The sequence below is a fragment of the Ichthyophthirius multifiliis genome (assembly GCF_000220395.1).
Source record: "Ichthyophthirius multifiliis unplaced genomic scaffold scaff_1120509250239, whole genome shotgun sequence".
In the NCBI taxonomy this organism is placed as follows: domain Eukaryota; phylum Ciliophora; class Oligohymenophorea; order Hymenostomatida; genus Ichthyophthirius; species Ichthyophthirius multifiliis.
Genome location: NW_004086952.1, coordinates 3,918 through 26,360, shown reverse-complemented (window position 1 = coordinate 26,360; position 22,443 = coordinate 3,918). Strand labels below are relative to the sequence as shown.

The following is a 22,443-nucleotide window of genomic DNA, read 5'->3' as shown; positions in this document are numbered from 1 at the left end:
TATATTTTTCATTTTATTTTTAAAATAATATATATTTTTCTAATATCTTAATTAAATAATTTTGTTTTGGTTTCCTATTTTTAAAAAAATATATAGGTGTAATTCTTTATTATTAAAAGAAAAAGAAAAAAAATTTAAATATTTTCATTATTTAAAATATAATAGATAAAACAAAAAATTATAAAAATAATTAATTGTTTCTATTTTTATTTTATTTTAAAAAAAATTGATTTTTATTAACCATTTAATAAATATTCAAAATAATATTTTATTTTTTTTTAAATAAAATTAAAAATATAATCAATTTAAATACTATCTTCGTATTTTTTAAGGTTATAAATAAATAAAAAGGATTATGATTTGTCCTTTATTATAATATTAACATAAAAAAAAAAATTAAAATATAATCTTTTTCATAAACAATATAATCAAAATTATAACTTATAATATTTATTTTAAGAAAATTTTTCCTTTTTAAAAATAAATAAATATAATTAAATTTTTTAATATTGCATGTAAAATAAAATTTGATTATGATTTATATATAATCTATAATATGTTATTTAAAACAAAAAAAATTATAAATGAAATATATTAATAAAAAAAAATTATAATATAATATAATTATGATGTAATGATATAATTAAGCTTATTATATTTTTTTATAAATATAATAAAGACATTGAAAAATCATATAAAATAATAAATGTATATCTAAAATTAAATATTTAATAAAAAATTAAAATATATTAATTTGAATTTATTAAACATTATTATATAAAAAAAACTGATATTATATTTATGACATTTTAATTAAAAAAATATATATAAATATTAATAAAAATATATATGATAATATAATAAGTATAAATACATATATATAAATATATATTTATATATATATATAAAATAATATTTATATATATTCATATTGTTATTAATAATAATATAAATATATACATATATAGATATTAATTAATATATTACTTTTTCTATATATATATATTTTCATTTCAATATAATTTATTCTTTTATTTTTTTATAATTATTTTTTTTATTATTTAAAATAAATTATAAATAATATAAAGAATAAATAGTAAAAACAAAAAAAATGTCTTAGCAAAACGAATATAATTTTAATTTTAAATAAAGCAATTTAAACAAAATAATTAATTAAAATTTAGTACAAAATAACTTTTATTCTAATGTTTTTTAGTTTAATTAATAATTATTTCTAAATCCTAATTTTAATAATTTTTAATAAAATCAAACGTAGTAAATTAGTAAATTAATGAAATAATGATAAATTCACATTTTTAAAATTTAGGATAAATTTAAAATTCTTAAATAAATTAGTATGATTAAATTTAATAAAATTAAGAGAATATTCCATTAAAATTATAACCCATATAATTTTAATAAAATTAAATTTAAATATATTTATAAAAGTTAAACTTATTTCTTAATAATCATATAGGTAATTCTGATATTAAAATTTTAAATGATGTAGTTTAAGCTGTAAAATTATTAGCTAGATTTAAATCAGATATTGAAATAAATAGTAATTTAAATTTTTATATAAGTTTTTTTTTTTTTTTTAAGATTAAGGAACATTAAATTGTTAATAGTTTTTTAATAATGATAGAGAAATTAACGATTCAATTGAATTAACGCAATGTAATCATTCTTTTCATAGTGTGTGCTTATAAAATATGATATTATAATATATTCTAGATAAAAACAATCTTAATTAATAAAGTATATAAGGCTTAGAATATCCAGGGTGTGAATTATTTAAGGGTCAATTAGATTTAAAAACATGTATAAATGCTTTATAATGAAAATAATGTATATTTTAAAAAATTTATATAGATAGTAATAAATATATAGAATAGATATTAATATAAAATATATATCTAAAATTTATAATAGATAAAAAATAGATATATAATTATATTTATTTTAAAATAAATATTTATTTATAATATATATATGAATATTTTTTTTTATTATTATTATATTTTGTTTTATTTTTTTCGTTTTTGATTATAGTAATTTTTATTTTTATGGTTTAAATTGTTTAATATAACTAATTTTTTATATTAAAATAAAATATATTTACATATAATTAAATTAGAAATAATAAAATATTAATATTATTTATATTTATCTAAAAAAATTATATTTTTTATTTTTATTTAACAAATAATATTTATTGTTTTAATAATTAAACAAAAGTAAATTAGAAAAAATGATGTAATAATTTTTTTTTAAATAAAGTAAGTAAAGACCAAACAATAAAATGGTTAATTTTTAATAGTATCCTTTTAATAAATTTAAAACTAAAAAAAAATAAAAAAAGACTATTTTTGATTCCTAAGAAGTTAATCCATATTATTCAGATTAAGATAATTAAAATAAAACACAAAAAAACACTAGACTTTCATATTTCTTATTATAAGATAATTAATAAAATAAAAATTAAAGCTAGGATTTAAAGTAAATAGTATAATCCAAAACATTTAATATTTTTAATGAGACAAAAAAAAAACTAATAAAGTAAAGAATTTATAAGAAAAGTTAAAGCTTTGATTTTACATAGTAAAATAATAAGGAATAAACAAGCTGCCTAAAACTAATAATAGATAATTATTTTGAATAAAAAAATAAAAAAATTTAAGATATAAAGTTTAAGAGATCATCTTCAGAAATTAAATTTTTTAATTACAAACAAAATATATGTGAAATAAAAAATAGAGTAATAAAATATTTTTTAATATATTTAATATATTTATTAATATTTAATATAGGCTAATTTATAGCTTTTTTTAATAATTCATAACTATAAAACACATCTAAAGAAATATTTGAATACAATTTAAAGCGTAATATATAATTTTTCTTTTATTATATTTTTAGAAAATATATAAGTTCTTAATATTTGATGATTTAATTTATGAAATATAAGCATTTATGGATGAAACTTAAATAGAAAGATACTGTAAAAACCTAGATAGGATACAAAATTTAATAAAATAAAATGAAAAAAAATATTAGTAATAGAATTAAACATTTATAATATAGAAATAAGGAAAGAATTAAAATTTAAAAATATTCAATAAAGAAATTAATGATATTTAGTCTTGTGATGAAAAAGCTATTTCTTCTAAAACTTAAAACAATTTATAAATTAGTAAATATGTTGAAAGGTCTTTTACACCAGAAAATTATAAAAGTTCATTTTTTAAAGATAATAAGTAATTTTAATTAACTAATTTTAGAATTAAAAATTAAAAGAAAAATTAAAAATAAAATCAAGAATGTATAACACAGTAATTTATATTTTCTTATTTATTTATTTTTAATGCCTTTATTTATTTTTTTTGAAATAAGTTTTACGAATTAAATAAAAAAAGCTATTTCCGAAATATGTTTAGTTAGTGTTTTTTATAAAGCTAATAATTAAATTAAATAAGATTAATAAAATAAACTTTAAATTAAAAGCGAAATTTCAAATATGAAATAAATTAAGAATTAAATAATTTAAATAAAAAGTTAATAAGTGGATAAATAAATAAAAATTAGTAAATTATTATAATTTATTTGTTTTATTAAAATTTAAAATTTATATAAATAGGTTTAATATAGAGCTTAATTAATAATAACAAAATAGGTTTTAATTTATCTTAATATTTAACTTAAATAAAAATGATAATAATTTAAAGTGATTTATTTATATAAAATTAAATAAAAAATAATATATTGAATTGTTAAAATGAAATAATTTAGAATTTCATAAGTGAACAAAAGAAAAAAAGTTAAAAATTTAAGCTTAAATTTTAAGTTAGAAATTAATTTGTAGAATTTGTCAATAAAAAGTTTCCATAAATTAAATGAAAAAGCATTCTTTGAATTGTATATTTTTTTTTATTTTATTTTTTAATTAAATAATTAATTCCAAACAAAAAAACAAAAAGGTAAAAAAATGCATGAATTATAATAAGAAATTCAAAATTAATTAAAAGATATAAATGTGGCATTATTGTATATTTTTTAATAAAATAGAGAATTGTAATTCTAGCGAAAAATAATTCAAAAATAAATTAAAAAATTACAAAAAGAAACTCTTATATATAAAAAAAATAATGTTTGTTCCAAAAAGCTAAATTTGTAAAAAAATAAATCTTGTTTTAATTAATAATAGCTTTAAATTAAAAAACATACAAGTTTAAACGAATTAAAATCAATTAAGAATGTAAATAAAAGTATATAATATTTTAATAAGAAAAAATTTAAAATTATTTAATAAAAATAGTTAGTGAAATAAGTTAATTTAAAAGAAAGTTCACCAAAATATTAAAATAATTCAATTAATTAAAAAAAAATAAACTAAAAAAGACTAGATCCAACATTTATTTGAATAATTATAATTATTAAGAAGTTTAAAAATAAAATATATCTGCACCTGATTTTGAATTAATTAAAAGTCCGAAATAATAAATTGAAAATGAAAGAAAATCTCCTTTAAATTCAACAAATTAATTAGAAAAAATTATAGAAGAAAGTTATTATTTAAATAATGAAAATTCATAAAATTTAAACATAAATTCTTAAAATATGTAAAAATATTCAGAAAACTAATACGATTTATCCCAAAATTAATATAATTCATAAAATTTAAATAATATAAGTTAAAATAAAGCAAATATAAATAAAGAAAATTTCATACAAAATGAATATATTAATTATTAAATCAACGAATTTTTTTAAGATATTAAATATTAAAATTCGAATAACTCAATTATAGAAGATTAAAGCAAGAGTATTTAAATTATATAAGAATTCTAAGATTAATAAAATAAATAAATTGATTAAGAAAAAAAAGTAGATAATTATTAAAACGGGTAAAATATAATTTCTCTTAATAAAATAACTTATTATTATGATAATAATAGTCAAAATACGATTAAAAATAATATTTTACAAATTAATATATAAAAAGATTAAAAAGAATAAAAAGAATAAAAGGAATAAAAAACATAATAATAATAATAATAATAAACATAATAATAATAATAATTTTTGTTAAATATATAATAAAACTTATATAACTAGTTTGTTATTAATAGTCTTAATTATATCGAAAATATGAATTTTTTTTAGGAAGAAAAGTAAATTAATTTTAAAGATGACTCAATTGATTTTAAAAGAATTTTATCTTTTTAATAATTAATATAACTATAGAGTTTCTATAATTTAGATAAGTTTTTAAAAGATGAAAATTATAAATAAAAAGGAATTGTTTTAAAAAAATCTTTTAGTTTACCCAATTTAAATATTTTTTAGAATATTTAAAATAATAATTTGTAGTTATTGTCAAATTATTTTGAAATTTTTTAAAAAAAACATTAACTTTATAATATTTAAGTTTAATTAAGAATTATTTCTTTGATTTTTGATTCCGAAAAATGTTTGCTTAAGAAAGATATTTTTTAGAACTTATAATGTATTTAATTTGTCTATTTAATTATTTAAATTAATAAAAAATAGATAAACTAATAAAGTTGTAAGAAAACAGATAAAGAATTATATTTTTACTTCAAAAAGTTTAAATTTTAGAATTTACTTAAAAAGTTTTTGATATAGTATCATTATTTTAAGTATATTATATATATTTTAATATAAATAATTAAAATATTCTTAAAAATATAAAAAATATAGTAAAGAATATATTTATTATAATAATTTTATATATTGGATAATATTTTATTATAAATTTCACATTAAGAATAATCTTATAATGATGTTTAAATGAATAGTAATACGAATTCAAAATAAAAATTATATAAATCAAATACTTTATAAATAATAAACTTTGGAAAATCTACTAGTTAAATTAATAATAATAATAAAGAAAGTAAATAGTAAATAAAAAAGGCTTTCTAAATTAATAAATTTGATCAATTTTTTAATCTATAAATAGAAAATGAGGAAAATAATAAAATAATTAATTATAGTAATGACATAAATTCCTAAAACTATTATTCTTTTTAAAATTTTGATTTAGTTTTAGAAAGCTTTAAAGCTAGTTATAAAAATGATATTACAATAAAAGACTTTGATTTTATAAAATTAATTAGCAAAGGAGCTTTTGGCCGAGTTTGGCTTGTTAAATAAAAAAATACAGAGGACATATATGCAATGAAAATTGTGAATTTTGCTGACAAAATGAATAAAAATCATTTGAATTCTTTAAAAAAAGAAAACGATATTTTATAAAAAGTTTAAGGAGACTATGTTGTAAGGTCTGTTTATACTTTTACACATGAATAGTATATTTGCTTTGTAATGGAGTATATGGTAGGAGGTGATTTAGGAAATATAATTTCAACTTATGGGGTTTTAAGTGAGGAAATGGGTAGATTTTACATTTCGGAAATTATTTTGGCGGTTTCCAGTTTACATTAAATTGGAATTATACATAGAGATTTAAAACCAGATAATTTACTATTAGACTCAAATGGACATTTAAAATTGACTGATTTCGGACTTTCTGATATGGGATTTGAGAGCAGGAAAATAAATTAGTAAAAAATAGAGGATTTTTGAAAGAAAAAAAAAAGAAAAAATGACTTTTTTGGAACTTAAAAAAAACACAGAGAAAATTAAAAAGATAACTTCTAGATAAAAAAATTTTCATAATCCAAGAATTATTGGAACTCCAGATTATATTGCACCAGAAATTCTTAAAGGAGAAGGCATCAAAGATGTTTCTATTGATTGGTGGAGTGTTGGAATAATGTTATTTGAAATGTTAGTTGGTATTTATCATATATATTATTAGCTTTTTTAAAAAATATTTTTATATTTATAAAAATATATGTTTTTAAGGAGTTCTTCCTTTTAATGATGATACTGTTGATAAAATATTTGAAAATATAAAAGTATATAATAAAAACAAAGACATATTATTAATTTTATTACATAGAATTATAAAATTCCTTGGGATGAAATTCCGGTTGGATATGAGGAAGATTAAATTAGTCCAAATGCTTTTAGATTGATGAAAAAATTGCTTAATCCAAATCCTAATGAAAGGTTGGGAGTTAATGGACTATAAGAAATCTAAAAAGAACCGTTTTTTGAAAGTGTTGATTGGGATAATTTAAGATAAATGCAAGCACCAAATATTCCTGAGGTTAAAAATGTTTTCGATACAAGCAATTTTTAATAAAAAATTTATTTTTCGGAAAAAGAATATATGGATCCTTTTTATGGAATTCATGAATAAAAAGAATAAGTATTTTAATAATAATATGTTAATATTATTTAATTATAGATAAAATAAGCTAAATAAATGATTGGAAATACTAAATTTGATGTAAAAAGATATGATGTGCTTTTTGAAAAAAACCAAAATAATATATTTCTTATTGAAAAATAAATGTTTAAATATTATATTTTATAAATATAAAATAGTATATATTTATGTATATAAAAGATAAAAGATAATTTAAGAAATTTAAGATAAAGAAAAAGATTTTGATTTAAATTAAATAGAGTCTGATATATAAAAAATAATATGATGAAAATAAAAATATATATATTTATATATATATGTATATATAATTATTTATATATATATGTATTTATATATATAACAATTTAATTTTTTTTTTATATTATTTTATTGTAAACTATACAATGACAATTTTATTAATATTTTTATGAAATCATATTTATTTTTCTATTAATTATTTTTATTTATATTTTTTATTAATTAAATATATATTTTAATATAAAAGTATAATATAAATATATATATATATATATATATATATATATATATATATTATTATAATAAAAATATAAGAAATATCAAATATTTTAATTAAAAATCAAATATTGAGATAAATGTATACATAAATACTTATAATTAATTTATCATATTTTAAAAAAATTAGTTTAAAAAAAAACTTATTGTTATTTGAGTTTATTGGTTAGTTTATCTCAATTAACTGACAAAGCTTAATGTTTAAGTTATTTTAAAAATATGTTACAATAATATAGTATATTTATCTAAAATCATTAACTATAATTGATTACCATATATAACAAAAAAATTAAATATAATTATATAAAATTTTTATATATATATAATTAAACATATATATATATATATATATATTTATATATATATATATATTTTATTTAATAATTCTTTTTAATTATATAAATTTTCAAGATAATAATATTAATATTTATATTTATTACTAATATTATAAAATATATTGCTACAATAATGATAATATTATGCATTTCATTAAATTAGTTGATATATTTAAAAAATTTATAAATTAATTTTAAAATTATATATATTTTCAAATTTCATAAAATATTTATTTTATTATTTAATAATATTGCATATATTTTTCTTATATTATTTATTTTAAATATAAATAACTATTTAAATTAAAATATTAATAATTTAATTATTTTATTATTTACTTTAAATTTTTTTTTTTTTTTTTTTTGCATTTAACTGAGAAGAAAAAAATTAAAAATTTTATAAATATTTATTTCTATAATTTATTTTGTATAATATAAAAAATGCTATATACCTTATTTTTTATTGAATTAATTAATAATTTTTTTTTAGGCATATTATATTTTTTATTTAATTAATATAGATTAAAATGAAGAATTTTTTTTTTGTTGATTTCTTTCTTCTATATTTTTTTAACTTTTTGATCTCATAATTAATAATTTTTTTACTTAAATTACTAACTATCCAAAAATTTTTTACAACTATAATCTTATTAATAATAAAAGAATATTATTAAAATATATATTTTTCATAGTAAAGTGATTTTCATATAATTAATAATAATAAATAATTCTTAAAAATAAAAATATATATCAGTACGTGTATATGTATATTTACTTTTTATAAATAAATTTATACAATTTTTTTCTATTCTAAAATAATATTATAATTTTTAAATCGATTTATATTATTTTAATATAATATATTATTATTTTTTAAAAAATTAATTTATTTTCATAAAAAAAAATTTATCTACATTTATTATTTATTTATTATATAATAATTATAAAAAAAAAATATATAATACATTTAAATATTATATAAAACAAAAAATCATAAAATAATAAATTATATCTAAAAAAAATGGATTTAGAAAATCAAGATGATGATATGGATATTGAAATGAATGATAAATAAATTATTTACATATAAGAGTAAAGTTTTTAAGAATAATTTTAAAATTAATAATTAATATCCCACTATCAATTAGAAACAGATATGTTAAATAAAAATAGCATAAATAGCTCCTAATAGTCTAGTCCAGAATTATCAAATAGGCTTAGTCTAGTTAAAACAAAGCTGCCTTGTTTAAGCATATAAAAGTTTTATAATTAATGAACGAAAAATAGATTAATTAAATTTTAATTTGGAAAAAGAATTTTTAATATAATATAAGTAAATATATATAAAACATACTTTTTTTATATACTATATTTATAATTTATTTGTTATTAATATAAAATAATTTTTTTTATTTTATTAAAATATATATTTATATTTGTTAAATTTAATATCTTTTTAAAATAAAAAATTAAATAAAAATGTTGACATTTTTTAAATCATTTATAAAATAAAAAAATATGTTTTATTTTTGTTAAATAAATCAAGAAATTGTTTAAATTTTAGATAAATATGCATTAGATTAAAACAACATTTAAAACCAAATCCAAACACTAAAAGATTTAGCTTAAAACATTTAAAAAATACATAATCATAATGCTCTTTTATTAGATAAAAGATATATCTAATTAATAAATTAAATATTAAAAAATACAGATAAATATTCAAGAAAAGGTATATATATATGTATATATTAAATTTTAGCATATTATATATTTTCTGTATTAATATTTTTAAAAAATTAATCTAAAAAAAATGGCAATTAAATTTTTTTCAAAACTTTTTTAACTTTTTTGTTTGATTAAGAGTTTAAAAAAAAATTAAAGAAAAATAATAATTATAATTTATATATAAATATATAAGTTTTTAAATTATTTATTTATATATAAATAGATGTTTTAAATATAATAATGTTCATGAATTGCTTTAAAGAAAAAAAATCGGTTTGCTTCATTTATATGATCATGCAAGAAATTTATGTTAAAAACTTTAATATAATTAACTTTCTCCAAGTGATTTAGTTAATTTGTATTGTTTTTAGGTTAAATTTCATAAAAAGGACAAATAGCTTATTGATTTATTAATAAAATTAAGCAACTAATTTAGCATTTAAGAAATTAAAACAATTTTAAATACAACTTAAAATTAAATAATATTAGTATAAAAAGAATACTATTTATACGAAAGAGTAAGCAATTAATTATTAAAATTTATTTAAGAATATAATATATAAGAATAATGCATATTATTAAAATAAATATCAAAAATTTAATTATAATTAAATATGCCTCGATATCAAGTAATATATAAAAATAAAAATATATATATTTAAATATATAAATATATATATATATATATAAATATATATTTATATATCATTATATATTTAAATTTATTATATATATTTCTTAACAAAAATAGAATACAAAAGTTATTTTTTATATAACAGATAATATTTAAAGAAATTTAAATTCTTTAAATTTAAAAAGCGTATTATATTTAATTAATTGCTTTTAAAATTAAGATTATTTTTTTGCTATAATTTGTAATAAGAAATTAAAAATATGATTATTTAGACTATTAATAAGTTAGATTCTTTATTTTTGGCCGATGTTTTTTTAATTAAGAATTTTTTTAATGAAAATTAATATAATATTATATATTAAGAAGTATTAAAAAGACTAAATTATTCAGATAATTCAGATAAGATTATTAAATTTAGGTATTTAGAATTATTTTAATAGAGTAATTCATAAGAAATAATTTTGAAATTAGGTGAAAAATTATTAGAGGAAATTAAGGATACAGATAATTAACATTAGTATTTAATACATGAAATTATTTACTATTTATCTTTTAAACTTAAAAGCAATAATTAAGTATTTTTATATTTTTTTATTTTTTAATAAAAAATAAAGGAAATATTGCATTAATATATAGAATATTATTTTTAATAAAATATCTAGAAAATAAATATAAAAGAATCTATTAAATTAGCTATTTCATTATATAAATATAAAAGCAAATACGAAGATTAATTTTAATAAGTAAATAAAAATATCGAGTAATGTTAGAATATTACCGAAATACTATTAAATCAAAAAAATATTTAAATATATAACGAATTCAGACTAAATTTAATTTTTTATAATTTAAATAGTTATTTAAATACACTTTCCAATAAAAGCATTACTTAATTAAAAGAGCTTATAAACTAACCTATGTTGACAAAAATATTAATACATTCAAGTGTATTTAAATCTACATAAATTTAATCATTTTAATTTCTTAAAAATAATTAAAATATAATATAAGAAAAATTTGAAAAAAATGTATTTAAATGATTTATAAATTTATAAATATATATATATATATATATATATAATCATATCTATATATATATATATTTGTTTTTATTTTTTAAAAATTAGTTTATTTAATTTTTTTTTGAATATTAACATAATAATTATTTGAATGAAAGCTAAATTTCTTTATTTACAAATGCTTTGTCCATTTTTAAATGTGATTTTTAGAATTATTTATTACATTTTTTTTACTAGAATTAATCCACTATATAGTTATTTATTTAAAACGAAAAACATTTTAAGAAAGTCCTTAATATTTTATTAAAATAATTTTCACAAAGATAAGCTACTTTTTTAATTTTTACTATTTATTCGATTTGTTTAAGAATCGAAAAAGAATATAAAAAATTGGATTATTTTTATGAATTTATGAAAAAAATATTCGAAATAAATATCGAAAAAGGAATAAATCAAAAACTTTCTAAAGATGATACTAATAATATATAGCTTTTTTTAATAAAACTAGCCAAAAATAAAAAACTGTCACCAAAAATAGCCAAATATTACCTTAACACTGTAGATTTTTAAAAAAGTAATTCTTACTTGAATATTTATTGCACATTACAATTGGCTTAGAATGATGAAAAATATATGTAGGAAAACAGTAATTTATATGAAAAAAACTATTAATATTTATTTAATTAATTGAATGAGGGAATTTATGATAATGAAATGATTTTATTTTGTATTTTTTAATATCCTACTTAATATATTTAACAACAATAAACTTTATTATATGAGAAAATTAAATAATTATAAAATACACAATTTATATTTGATATTCTTTTTGCTCTTGATAAAAATGCTTTGGGTTTTATTAACTTTATAGCTGAAAATTTATAATAACATTTAATTTTATAAAATATTCCTTATATAATTAGATCTTTAGAAAAATTAATTGAATGTTAATATTAGAATAATCAAATTTATATATAAATTATTAAATTTTTAGATTCCTATTTATAAGAAATGATATAGTTGGATATTTTAAAATATATAAAATGCCTATAATTGTTAAAATTTTATTAATAAAATGAATTTTATTAAAAATATTTTGAACATTTTAATAATTCTTATGAAGTTTTTAGAAATAACTATATTTAAATAATGGATTTTATTATTTACTTTTAATACACAAATAACGAAGTTTTTAATTTTATTTAAAATTGTTTTTCTTTATAATAATTTAATGGATAAGAAATCTTATATACATTATCTTACTATATTATAAATAAAAATGATTCTAATATGCATTAATATTTAAATAATTAAGAGGATTTTAAAAATATTATTAATAAATAACTATTAACTTATTGTTACATTTATTACTCTTAAATATAAGATAGTAAGATAATGAGATTTTTTGAAAATTGCTAAGACTTATGTCCTATTTAATTTGATAAATAATAATATTAAGTTTTATTCTAATACTTAGATTAATTAGAAATTGTTTATTTTAAAGATTTTTAAATGGAAAATGGGTTAGTTTACATTCCTGCCTTTATTGAAAAATATTAAATAGTTTTTATTAGATAGAGTGATTATGAAAATATTTTTATTAATAAAATTTTATAAAATATTTTGGGAAAAAACTAATAATAATTATTTCTTTTTCAAGAAAATACTAGTTTTTATGATTTCAAGTAATAAATAACTAAATTTCAAAACTAATGAATATTTAATTAATATATATTTAATAAAAAAATGTTTAATAAATATAAATATATAATATAATTATATTTATTTATTTTTTAATAAAATTAAATAAAATATATATTTTTAATATTGATTAATATACCAAAAATAATTTAATAAATTAAATAAATTAAATTTAATTACAAAAAATAAAAATGAATAATTTTGTATAATAACAATCTACAAGAAAAATATTTTTTATAAAAAAAAATCAAATTTAAGATTATATAAAAGACGAAATTATATAATAATAAGAAAAAAATCAAAGTGAAAATTAAATATAGAGTATTTATCCTCAAAATTTAAAAAAAATTATTTACAAGAAATTAATAATAGCTTTTCAATCGGAAACTTTAAAATTAAAAATTTATAAAATAAAAAACTTAATAAAAAAAAGTAATTGTATTTAGAATCTGAAGAAAATGTAATAAACTTGACATTGAATAAAAATAATAGAAAAAATGATGATTTAAAAAATACAATAGATGGCTAAATTTCATATTTATATCCATTAAACAGACATAAATAAATAACATTAAATGACTATTACATAACTACTAAAATAAATAATTAATTTAACTAAGAAGAATCAGAAGGTAATATTAATATAACATAATAATATGAAAATATATGTGCAACTAATAATAAAGAACAAGCTAATGATATTGAAAACGTAATACTTGAAAAAAATGAAATAATATTTTAATAAAAGAAATAAAAAAAATAATAATACATATAAACATAAAAATAATAATAATAATAATAATAATAATAATAATAATAATAATAATAATAATAATAGTAATAATAATTATAATCTATTAAATCATAAGATTCTGAAAATTCTTAAAAATCTTAAAAGTCTTAAAAATTTTAATAATCTTAAAAATCCTAAAAATCCTAAAAATCTTAAAAATCATAAAAATCCTAAAAATTCTAAAAATCTTAATAATCTTAAAATCCAAAAAATTAATTATGATGCAAAATATGTTTAGAATAAAATGGAAAATTGATATAACCTTGTTAATGTAGAGGATCATAATTTGTACATGAAATTTGTTTGAAAAATTGGATTTAATAAAAATATTCATATTATTAAAATGCTTAATGTGAAATATGTCTTTATTTCTATCAATAAGATATATAATATTAAATAGAGTATTTTTTTTCATTTTATTAAATTAAATAAAAAAATAGGCTGATTTCATTTAAATATTTGTGTTAAAATTTTACCTAAATAATTTAATGTTTCCTTTTATTAATTAGCATTATTTGTTTTGTAATTATATTTATATTTTTAGTTAAAAAAATGTAAATTTTTTTAATTTATTTTAATATTTAATTTTTTGTTAAAAAAAAGAAAACTTCTTAATTCAGGAACTGTCGAATAAAATAAAAATTTCCTGCCTTATTTAAGTATAAAAATAAAAATATTTTTTATATTAAATTAAATTAAAAGTTAATATATAATATACAATAATTTTCCTTGTTCTTGTTTTTATTTTTAATTTTATTCAAATATCGTTTTTTTATTATAAACTATTTAATTTATGTTGGAAAGAAAAGTTGAAAATTTGGAATATTTTAGAATATAAGAAAAAGAAAAAAAGAAATGAATATTCTTAAAGAAAAAGTATAGATTTTAATTTAAATATGAACTCTTAATAATAATGGCACAATATTTTATAAAAACATTATAGTTTAAATAGCTATTTTTTGGAATAAGATAATAAATAAATAAATAAAAAGAATTAATTTAATATTTAATCTTGTACACATTTTAATAGAAAAAGTTTAAATTTGAAAAAATAAAATAAATATATTTAAAAAAATGAATAAGATATAGATTTTTAGACACTATCTTGATTAAAGATATTCTTGCAGTTATATTTTAATATATTAAATATAAAAGAAATTAAGTTATCTTTTTATTTTCTATGATTATTAATATTTTTTTATAATTATTAAAAAAAAAATATATATATATATATATATATATTTATATATATCTTTTTTATATTTAAAAAATATAAATTTATATCTTAGTTATTTATATTTTTTTAAATAATTTTTAATATTTAATAATAAAATTATTATATTCTTATTTATTAACTAATCTTTTTTATAATTACTATTTTAATAATATTTATAATTTATGTTCATATTAAATATTATAAAATAAAATTTTCTTAAAATAATAAAAATGAACAAGCCTTTAAATATAGACGAATTTTGTAAATATCACACATACAAGCCAAATAAATATAAGAAAAGCCCAAAAAAAATCGAATATTCAAGTGAAAAGACAGCAACTGAGATTCCATGTGAAAGCCAAAAAAAACAATTAGAAAAAAAGAAAAAATATCCTTAATTTTAAGTAGAATTATATGAAAAAATAAAGGCATTTCGTTAAAAAAACAACTAAACTCCTGTAGATTTATTAGGAGCTCAATAATAAGGAGACATATCTTTACCTTAGAACGATTTTTAATTTTAATTGTTGATTTCTATTTTATTAAGTGTATAAACAAAAGATGAAATAACTGATTAAGTAATGAAAAAAGTTGAAAAAAATAAAATCACAATTTAGAAAATAAACTAAATGTCTGAAAGTTAAATTTTATAGATAATACAGGAAGTAAATTTTAATTAAAAAAAAGCTACTTTTATCAAAAATGCCGCAAAAATTATTACTGAATAATTTTAAGGATAAGTGCCAGATAAATATGAAGACTTAATATAAATTAAAGGAATAGGACCCAAAGTTGCACATTTATTTTTATAAATTGCACAATAAAAAAACATAAGGAATTGCTGTTGATACTCATATGCATAGAATTAGTAATCGATTAGAATGGGTAAGTACTAAAAACCCAGAATAAACAAGGATATAATTGGAAAAATGTGTCCCTAAGGATGAATGGAGTAATATTAATGGAGTTTTAGTTGGATTTGGGTAACTTATTTGTAAACCAATAAAACCTTTGTGCGATATTTGTCCAATAAAAGGTTTATGTGTTTATTAATTAAAAAAAAAAAATGAATAAAAATATTTTTTTATATTTTTAAATTTTTATTTTTTGTAATATAAAATTTTTATAAATTTTTTTTATTAAAAATAATATAAATTTTTAAATTTTAAATTAGTATTTTTTTAAAAAAAAATATATTTAATAGAGAAAAAAAAAGACTTTTTTTTTTTTTTTTTTTTTTTTTCATACATTGTTTCTTTAAACAATATCATCAATAGCATTTAAAGTAGGTAAAATTCCAGTATTAAGTTTACTATAGACATTATTTCCATCTACATAAATTTCAAAAGCATCACTTTTTCCTACTATAGACCCTAAAAGCTAAGTGACCATAATAACTCCAATAACAGTTTACATTTTATGGTTTTTCATAAGTAAATACCATTTTGGGTAATTCATATTGAGCATTCCGAAAATTCTGTCTCCGAAAAGATTAAACACTAAAACAATCCAATGAATATTATTAACAAATTTACTTAATAAATTTTAAATAGGGGATAATGGATATTCGAATCCTTCTAAAAATATACTGGGATATTCAGTTTTAATATAGTTCTATATTTCATCGAATGTTTTTTGGTGTGATTTACAGTATTAAATTTACAAGTTTAAGGTTGATCGTTGGTTTTTGAATTTTTAAAAATTTTCTTCGTCGTTGTCTGTGGTGTTTTTGACGTTTTCGAATTACTCAGGTTATTCCTCATTTTGCGGATTTTAAGGAGTCTCTTTGGGTTCTTTCTGAATAGGCGTTTTTGCCAAAAATACGTTGGTTGAGACGTCAAATATTAAGAGGACTATAAATAGTTAAAATACGAATTTTTCGACTGTTTATTTGGACATTTTTTTTTATATTATATATTTATTTATTTATTTTTTTATAATTTTTTTGTTTAATTTTTTTATCTCGCAATTTCCTAAATTTATATTGAGATTTTTTTGTATTAAAATATAAACAAAATATATAAATAATTTTATATACATTATTTTTAATTATTTAATAGTTATTTTAAGAATTAAAAAAGAAAAGAAAGAAAAATGGGCAAATTTACACAAGATAAGCGAGTACAAAAAAATATTTCTTATTCAAAAAACGTATATAAACAAATACATAAAATTCAAAAAATTCATTCAAAATTCTCATAAATTTTATTAAAAAAAAAAAATGTGAAATACAAATTGAAAAAAAATTTTTATAATATATAATGAATTTAAAAAAATAAAAATAAAAAAGGATATATATTATAGAAAAGCAAAAGAAGATTGTTTTAGGGCACGTTCAGCATATAAATTATTATAAATAGATGAAGTATTTGGTATATTCGAAAATGCAAATCGAGTTATAGATTTATGTGCAGCTCCAGGTTCATGGAGTTAAGTCATTTAAAAAAAATTATCCGAAAAAGGAATATTGTAAAAAAAAAAAACGAAATTCTTTATTATATAAATTATTAAGTAAAAGTAATAATGATGAAATAAATATTATATCAGTAGATCTTTAAGAAATGGCTAATATTGAAAATGTATTAATATTACAAGGAGATATAACTAAATAAGTAACAGTGAATGAAATATTAAAAAATTTTAAAGGTAAAAAAGCTGATTTAATAGTTGATGATGGAGCTCCTGATGTAACTGGGTTTCATGATATGGACTAATATTTATAATCTTAATTAATGGTTGCAGCTTTAAATATTTGTAAGGAGACATTAAATTTAAAGGGAATTTTTATCGCTAAAATATTTAAAGGAAGCGATATTAAATTTCTATATTCGCAGTTTAAGCTTTTTTTTAAAAGTGTTTATGTCGTAAAACCTAAAAGTTCGAGATAGTCTAGTGTAGAGAATTTTCTTGTTTGTTTAGACTTTGATCCGCCTTAGATTAATTTAGGATAGAGTTTATATACTTTTTATTAAGGAAATTAAATAAAAGAATAAGAATAAGAAGGTAAGGAAGTAAAAAGCAAATATTTTTCTTTTGTAACTTGTGGGGATTTATCTGGATTTGATGAATAATGAAAATTAAAATTTTTTTTTTTTATTTTTCATATAAAATATTTATATTTAATTTTAATAAAATTAATATTTATTTGGAAAATTATTAAATTAAAAAAACATACTTTAATTACTTATTTTCATTTATTTTTTGATTTAAAATTTTATTTAGAATTACTTTTTATTTATTTACGAACTAAATTCATTTTTAGTTATAAAGTAAATAAATATTACTACAATATTTTTATTTATAAAGTAATAAAAATCTAAAAATGAAACTAATTATTTCAGTCTTTATATTAATATTAAATATATATTATTGTGAATAAATTAAAGTTGATAAAAAAAATTAATTATTAAAAGATGAAAATAACAGATATACAATATACCATGGAGTTAATGTTGTTTACAAAGTAAAGTATTATTATTCATTTATTTATATTTATATAAATAATAATAATAAGCAATTCCCTTTTTACCCTTAATTCGATAATTTCCATCCAAATGATTCCCTATCTGACATAGATCTTTTGAATCTTCAAAAATGGGGATTTAACTTAGTTAGACTTCATTTAGCTTGGGAAGGAGTAGAACCATTAAGAGGATAATACAACATAACATATCTACAATAATTATAAAAAATAATAAAAAAATGTGAATAATATAACATTAGAGTTTTATTAGATGCGCATTAAGACTTATTATCTTAAAAAACATGTGGAGAAGGTTTTCCTGATTGGGCAATTAAAGTAAAAAAATTAATTTTTTTTAAAAAATAATAAAATAAAAAATAAGATTACAAATTTCCCGTATCCATTACCATTTAAATTAGAAAAAGACGAAAAAGGAATTCCCAAAAGAGAAGACTGTTTGAAACATGAATTTGGTTTATATTATGCCTCATTTGATGTATAAAATAACTTTTAGAGATTTTTAACAAACGAAGATGGAATTGCTGATTCTTTCGCCTAAATGTGGGGTTTTGTCGCTAATTTTTATAAAAACGAGACAAATGTTATTGGCTATGAAATAATAAATGAGCCTTTTGGAAGTTCAGTTTATTCGGTTTTCTTGAAAACATTAAATTCCAATAATTTGTATCTTTTGCCTTTATATAATAAAGTACATTAGGAAATCAGGAAATATGATGATTAATCCTTACTTTTCTATGAATCTGCCTCATCTGATATACTAAATCTTGGGTTTATTCATAATGTTGGAGGAGATGAATATTTAGATAGAGAAGTTTATTCTTATCATATTTATTGCCCTTTTATTTCGAAGTAATATATGCTTTTATTTAATTTTTAATTTTTATATGTATTTATAATTATAATAGAGAAGGAGATCCTTTAAATAATTATATTTGTGAAGGATTAGATAATATTATTTTTAAAGGAAAATTTAAAGAATTCAAAGGATTAAAAGTAGGCGGTTTTTTAACTGAATTTGGAGCTTTGAGTAATTCTACAAAGGCCTTTTAAGAAATAGAAAGCGTGGTAAAAAATTCCGAATAAAACTTCCATTCTTGGGCTTATTGGTAATTTAAATATTATGGAGATATCACTACTTAATCTAGACCAGGTACTGTGGAGAGCTTTTATGATAATTTTGGGAATTTAAATAGTTTAAAAGTAAAAGCTTTGTCAAGAACTTATGCGTATAAAATATGTGGAAAACCTATTTATACGGAGTTTGATGGTCAAAATGGAAAATTTATGCTTTCGTTTTTTTATGAAAATAGTAAGAGTTGTTAAGGAAAAAATACGGAAATTTATTTAAATGAAGAGTTTTATTATTAAAATGGAGTTAAATGGGATTGTGGAAAAGTTAAGTGTTAATTTTTAAAAATTAAAGAAAATTATTATTAATTAATTATTTAAAATTAAGAAAATATTTAAGTTGATTTTAAAATTTATTGATTTTTTAAAAAAGAATTATAAAAATTAAAAATATAATTTTTTTTATAAATTTAAAAAAAAATATAATATTAGCAATATCAAAACAATAATAAAAAAAATTTATAAAAAAATTACTTATTACATAAATTTATAAAATATAATCTTCTTATGAAATATAATTAATTTCTATATAAGTTTTTTTTTTCTTGAAAAAATTAATATTATAAATATTTATAATTAATCCATAAAAAAGCAAAAATGAATATATTTAAAACCTTAAAAAATCGATTTCTATATCAAAAACTTACAAAATAATCTTTTTCAACAACAAATGAGGTTCATGTTTATAAAAAACACTTCATATATAATCCTGTAGAAGTATTATTTATCAAAACTCGTGATTATCCAGGTAGCTTAAAATATCTTTTGGAAATATTTTAACAAAATCGTATAAATTTATCATATATAGAATCCAAGAAACTAAACATAAAAGGAAAGTAAAATATTTTTATTATATATATAAAATAAATAAAATTATAAATACAAATAGACATTAAGATGTGCTTTTTATTATTTCATTTAAAGGATAATAAAATGATTAAGCAGTAAAATAAGCATTTATAGATTTAGAATAAAGATTTGATAATGTCTGGTTTTCTGATTAACTTCCTAAAGTACCTTGGTATCCTAGAACATTAGAAGAAGTTAAATATATAGGAAATTAATTAATGGTAGTCAAAGAGGAAAATAATAAGGACCATCCTTAATTTTCAGACGAAGTATATCGAAAAAGGCGAAATTTTATAGCTAATTATACTAAAGATTATGTATTTGGTGAAAAAATTCCAATATTAAAATACACTGATTAAGAAAATCAAACGTGGCGATATATATACGAAAAATTAGACCCTTTTCATGAAAAAATATGTACTGAAAGTTACTTGAAGTATAAAAGAGAGCTAGAAAGTACATTGATGATTAATAAATAAATTCCTTAATTATGTGATTTGGATTCTTATCTTTAATCTAAGACTAATTTTAGGATAAAACCAGCTGCTGGAATATTATCTTAAAGAGAATTTCTTAATGCATTGGCACATAGAGTCTTTTTTTCGACATAATATATTAGACATCATGCTACTCCTGAATATACTCCAGAACCAGATATTGTACATGAAGTTTTGGGACATATTCCAATGTTTTGTGACCCTCTAGTAGCCGATATTAGTCATGAAATAGGACTTTTATCTTTAGGAGCATCACCAACTTAATTGAAAAAATTAGGAAATTTATACTGGTTCACATTAGAGTTCGGAGCATGTTACGAGAAAGGAAAAATAAAAGGATTTGGTGCTGGAATAGCTAGTTCTATAGGAGAAAGTAAACATTTTTTGGGAGAAAAAGCGAAATTTGAATTATTAAATCCAATTATTGATTGCGACAAAACTTATCCTATTTAAAATGTTTAACCAGTATATAAATATAGCTATACTTTATAAGAATTATTAGATAAAGTAATTAAGTTCGGAGAAAGTATAAAAAAGCCAATGTAGACTTATTATGATTTTAATAATAATACTGTATTTTTTTATTAATAATTTTTCAAAATTATTTTTTTTGCAATATTTTTTTTTTTAAAAAAAAGGTTGAAGCTGATAAGAAATTTGAAGCAATTTTTGTCGAAGAAGAAATGCCTGAATATTGATTATTTTCCATAAATATATATTTTTTTTTTAAATGAAATTTTTATATTTGTTTTTAAATTTACTTTTTATAAAAATTCAAAAATAAGTTTAAATATATATATTAGTATTTATTCTTTAGAAGATTAATTATAAAAATATAAGCTTTTAAAATTTTAAGTAAATATAAATATTTAATAAATATAATTTTTAATAATTAATTAAAATATATTAAATGATATATTTGTTAAATTATAAAAATTTATTACATGTTTATTGAAAATTTCTCTTTATTAATAAATAGATGAATATTTAATATATTATATAGATAAACAATTTAAATATTATATATAAAAATCTATTTATTTATTTAGGAATGATAAAAAATTAATGTTTTTAAAATATTTTATTTAAAATATAAAATCAATTTTTATAAGTTATATGAATTTTATCTATATTATTTAAGAAATTATTCAAAAAATAATTAAATTATTATTATTGAAAACAAAAAAATATTTTAACAAATATTATAATATTAATAAAAATATTA

General features: G+C 15.7%; 6 protein-coding genes across 6 annotated transcripts, besides 38 other annotated features; 5 read left to right on the top strand and 1 right to left on the bottom strand. All coding sequences in view use genetic code 6, as the record gives it.

Annotated features, from left to right (window-relative positions):
• Positions 1 to 819: 819 nt before the first annotated feature.
• Positions 820 to 903: a microsatellite.
• Positions 821 to 909: a microsatellite.
• Positions 822 to 926: a microsatellite.
• Positions 875 to 926: a microsatellite.
• A 105-nt stretch (positions 927 to 1,031) lies between these two features.
• Positions 1,032 to 1,063: a microsatellite.
• Positions 1,064 to 1,946: 883 nt separating this feature from the next.
• Positions 1,947 to 1,992: a microsatellite.
• Positions 1,993 to 2,143: 151 nt separating this feature from the next.
• Positions 2,144 to 2,198: a microsatellite.
• Positions 2,152 to 2,214: a microsatellite.
• A 552-nt stretch (positions 2,215 to 2,766) lies between these two features.
• Positions 2,767 to 2,809: a microsatellite.
• Positions 2,773 to 2,809: a microsatellite.
• A 2,179-nt stretch (positions 2,810 to 4,988) lies between these two features.
• Positions 4,989 to 5,076: a microsatellite.
• Positions 4,995 to 5,037: a microsatellite.
• Positions 5,030 to 5,073: a microsatellite.
• Positions 5,040 to 5,080: a microsatellite.
• Positions 5,081 to 5,584: 504 nt separating this feature from the next.
• Positions 5,585 to 5,637: a microsatellite.
• Positions 5,638 to 6,201: 564 nt separating this feature from the next.
• IMG5_058020 (protein kinase domain protein) lies at positions 6,202 to 6,609 on the top strand (the record flags this gene model as incomplete). The annotated part of the gene is made up of 1 exon (XM_004037185.1): positions 6,202 to 6,609. One exon carries the CDS (start codon positions 6,202 to 6,204, stop codon positions 6,607 to 6,609), a length of 408 nt encoding a protein of 135 aa, XP_004037233.1.
• Positions 6,610 to 6,628: 19 nt separating this feature from the next.
• On the top strand, positions 6,629 to 7,011 carry IMG5_058010 (protein kinase domain protein; the record flags this gene model as incomplete). The annotated part of the gene is made up of 2 exons (XM_004037184.1): positions 6,629 to 6,821; positions 6,989 to 7,011. The coding sequence occupies 2 exons, from the start codon at positions 6,629 to 6,631 to the stop codon at positions 7,009 to 7,011; spliced, it is 216 nt and encodes a 71-aa protein (XP_004037232.1).
• Positions 7,012 to 7,450: 439 nt separating this feature from the next.
• Positions 7,451 to 7,500: a microsatellite.
• Positions 7,501 to 7,597: 97 nt separating this feature from the next.
• Positions 7,598 to 7,657: a microsatellite.
• Positions 7,598 to 7,660: a microsatellite.
• Positions 7,661 to 7,805: 145 nt separating this feature from the next.
• Positions 7,806 to 7,853: a microsatellite.
• Positions 7,854 to 8,147: 294 nt separating this feature from the next.
• Positions 8,148 to 8,206: a microsatellite.
• A 417-nt stretch (positions 8,207 to 8,623) lies between these two features.
• Positions 8,624 to 8,688: a microsatellite.
• A 1,841-nt stretch (positions 8,689 to 10,529) lies between these two features.
• Positions 10,530 to 10,600: a microsatellite.
• Positions 10,538 to 10,595: a microsatellite.
• Positions 10,546 to 10,632: a microsatellite.
• Positions 10,633 to 11,581: 949 nt separating this feature from the next.
• Positions 11,582 to 11,634: a microsatellite.
• Positions 11,635 to 13,266: 1,632 nt separating this feature from the next.
• Positions 13,267 to 13,335: a microsatellite.
• Positions 13,336 to 13,641: 306 nt separating this feature from the next.
• Positions 13,642 to 13,683: a microsatellite.
• A 326-nt stretch (positions 13,684 to 14,009) lies between these two features.
• Positions 14,010 to 14,105: a microsatellite.
• A 21-nt stretch (positions 14,106 to 14,126) lies between these two features.
• Positions 14,127 to 14,247: a microsatellite.
• Positions 14,248 to 15,085: 838 nt separating this feature from the next.
• Positions 15,086 to 15,132: a microsatellite.
• A 130-nt stretch (positions 15,133 to 15,262) lies between these two features.
• Positions 15,263 to 15,296: a microsatellite.
• Positions 15,297 to 15,490: 194 nt separating this feature from the next.
• Positions 15,491 to 16,108, top strand: IMG5_058000 (hypothetical protein; the record flags this gene model as incomplete). Its single annotated transcript, XM_004037183.1, has 1 exon — positions 15,491 to 16,108. The coding sequence occupies one exon, from the start codon at positions 15,491 to 15,493 to the stop codon at positions 16,106 to 16,108; it is 618 nt and encodes a 205-aa protein (XP_004037231.1).
• Positions 16,109 to 16,478: 370 nt separating this feature from the next.
• Positions 16,479 to 16,503: a microsatellite.
• IMG5_057990 (selenoprotein t, putative) lies at positions 16,503 to 17,159 on the bottom strand (the record flags this gene model as incomplete). Its single annotated transcript, XM_004037182.1, has 1 exon — positions 16,503 to 17,159. One exon carries the CDS (start codon positions 17,157 to 17,159, stop codon positions 16,503 to 16,505), a length of 657 nt encoding a protein of 218 aa, XP_004037230.1.
• An 11-nt stretch (positions 17,160 to 17,170) lies between these two features.
• Positions 17,171 to 17,222: a microsatellite.
• Positions 17,223 to 17,821: 599 nt separating this feature from the next.
• On the top strand, positions 17,822 to 20,232 carry IMG5_057980 (hypothetical protein; the record flags this gene model as incomplete). Its single annotated transcript, XM_004037181.1, has 5 exons — positions 17,822 to 18,014; positions 18,674 to 18,723; positions 18,775 to 19,059; positions 19,106 to 19,593; positions 19,650 to 20,232. The coding sequence occupies 5 exons, from the start codon at positions 17,822 to 17,824 to the stop codon at positions 20,230 to 20,232; spliced, it is 1,599 nt and encodes a 532-aa protein (XP_004037229.1).
• Positions 20,233 to 20,469: 237 nt separating this feature from the next.
• Positions 20,470 to 21,918, top strand: IMG5_057970 (hypothetical protein; the record flags this gene model as incomplete). Its single annotated transcript, XM_004037180.1, has 3 exons — positions 20,470 to 20,708; positions 20,762 to 21,791; positions 21,857 to 21,918. 3 exons carry the CDS (start codon positions 20,470 to 20,472, stop codon positions 21,914 to 21,916), a joined length of 1,329 nt encoding a protein of 442 aa, XP_004037228.1. The 3' UTR covers positions 21,917 to 21,918.
• Positions 21,919 to 22,064: 146 nt separating this feature from the next.
• Positions 22,065 to 22,110: a microsatellite.
• Positions 22,075 to 22,161: a microsatellite.
• Positions 22,162 to 22,193: 32 nt separating this feature from the next.
• Positions 22,194 to 22,244: a microsatellite.
• Positions 22,203 to 22,258: a microsatellite.
• Positions 22,259 to 22,404: 146 nt separating this feature from the next.
• Positions 22,405 to 22,443: part of a microsatellite that runs on past the window's edge.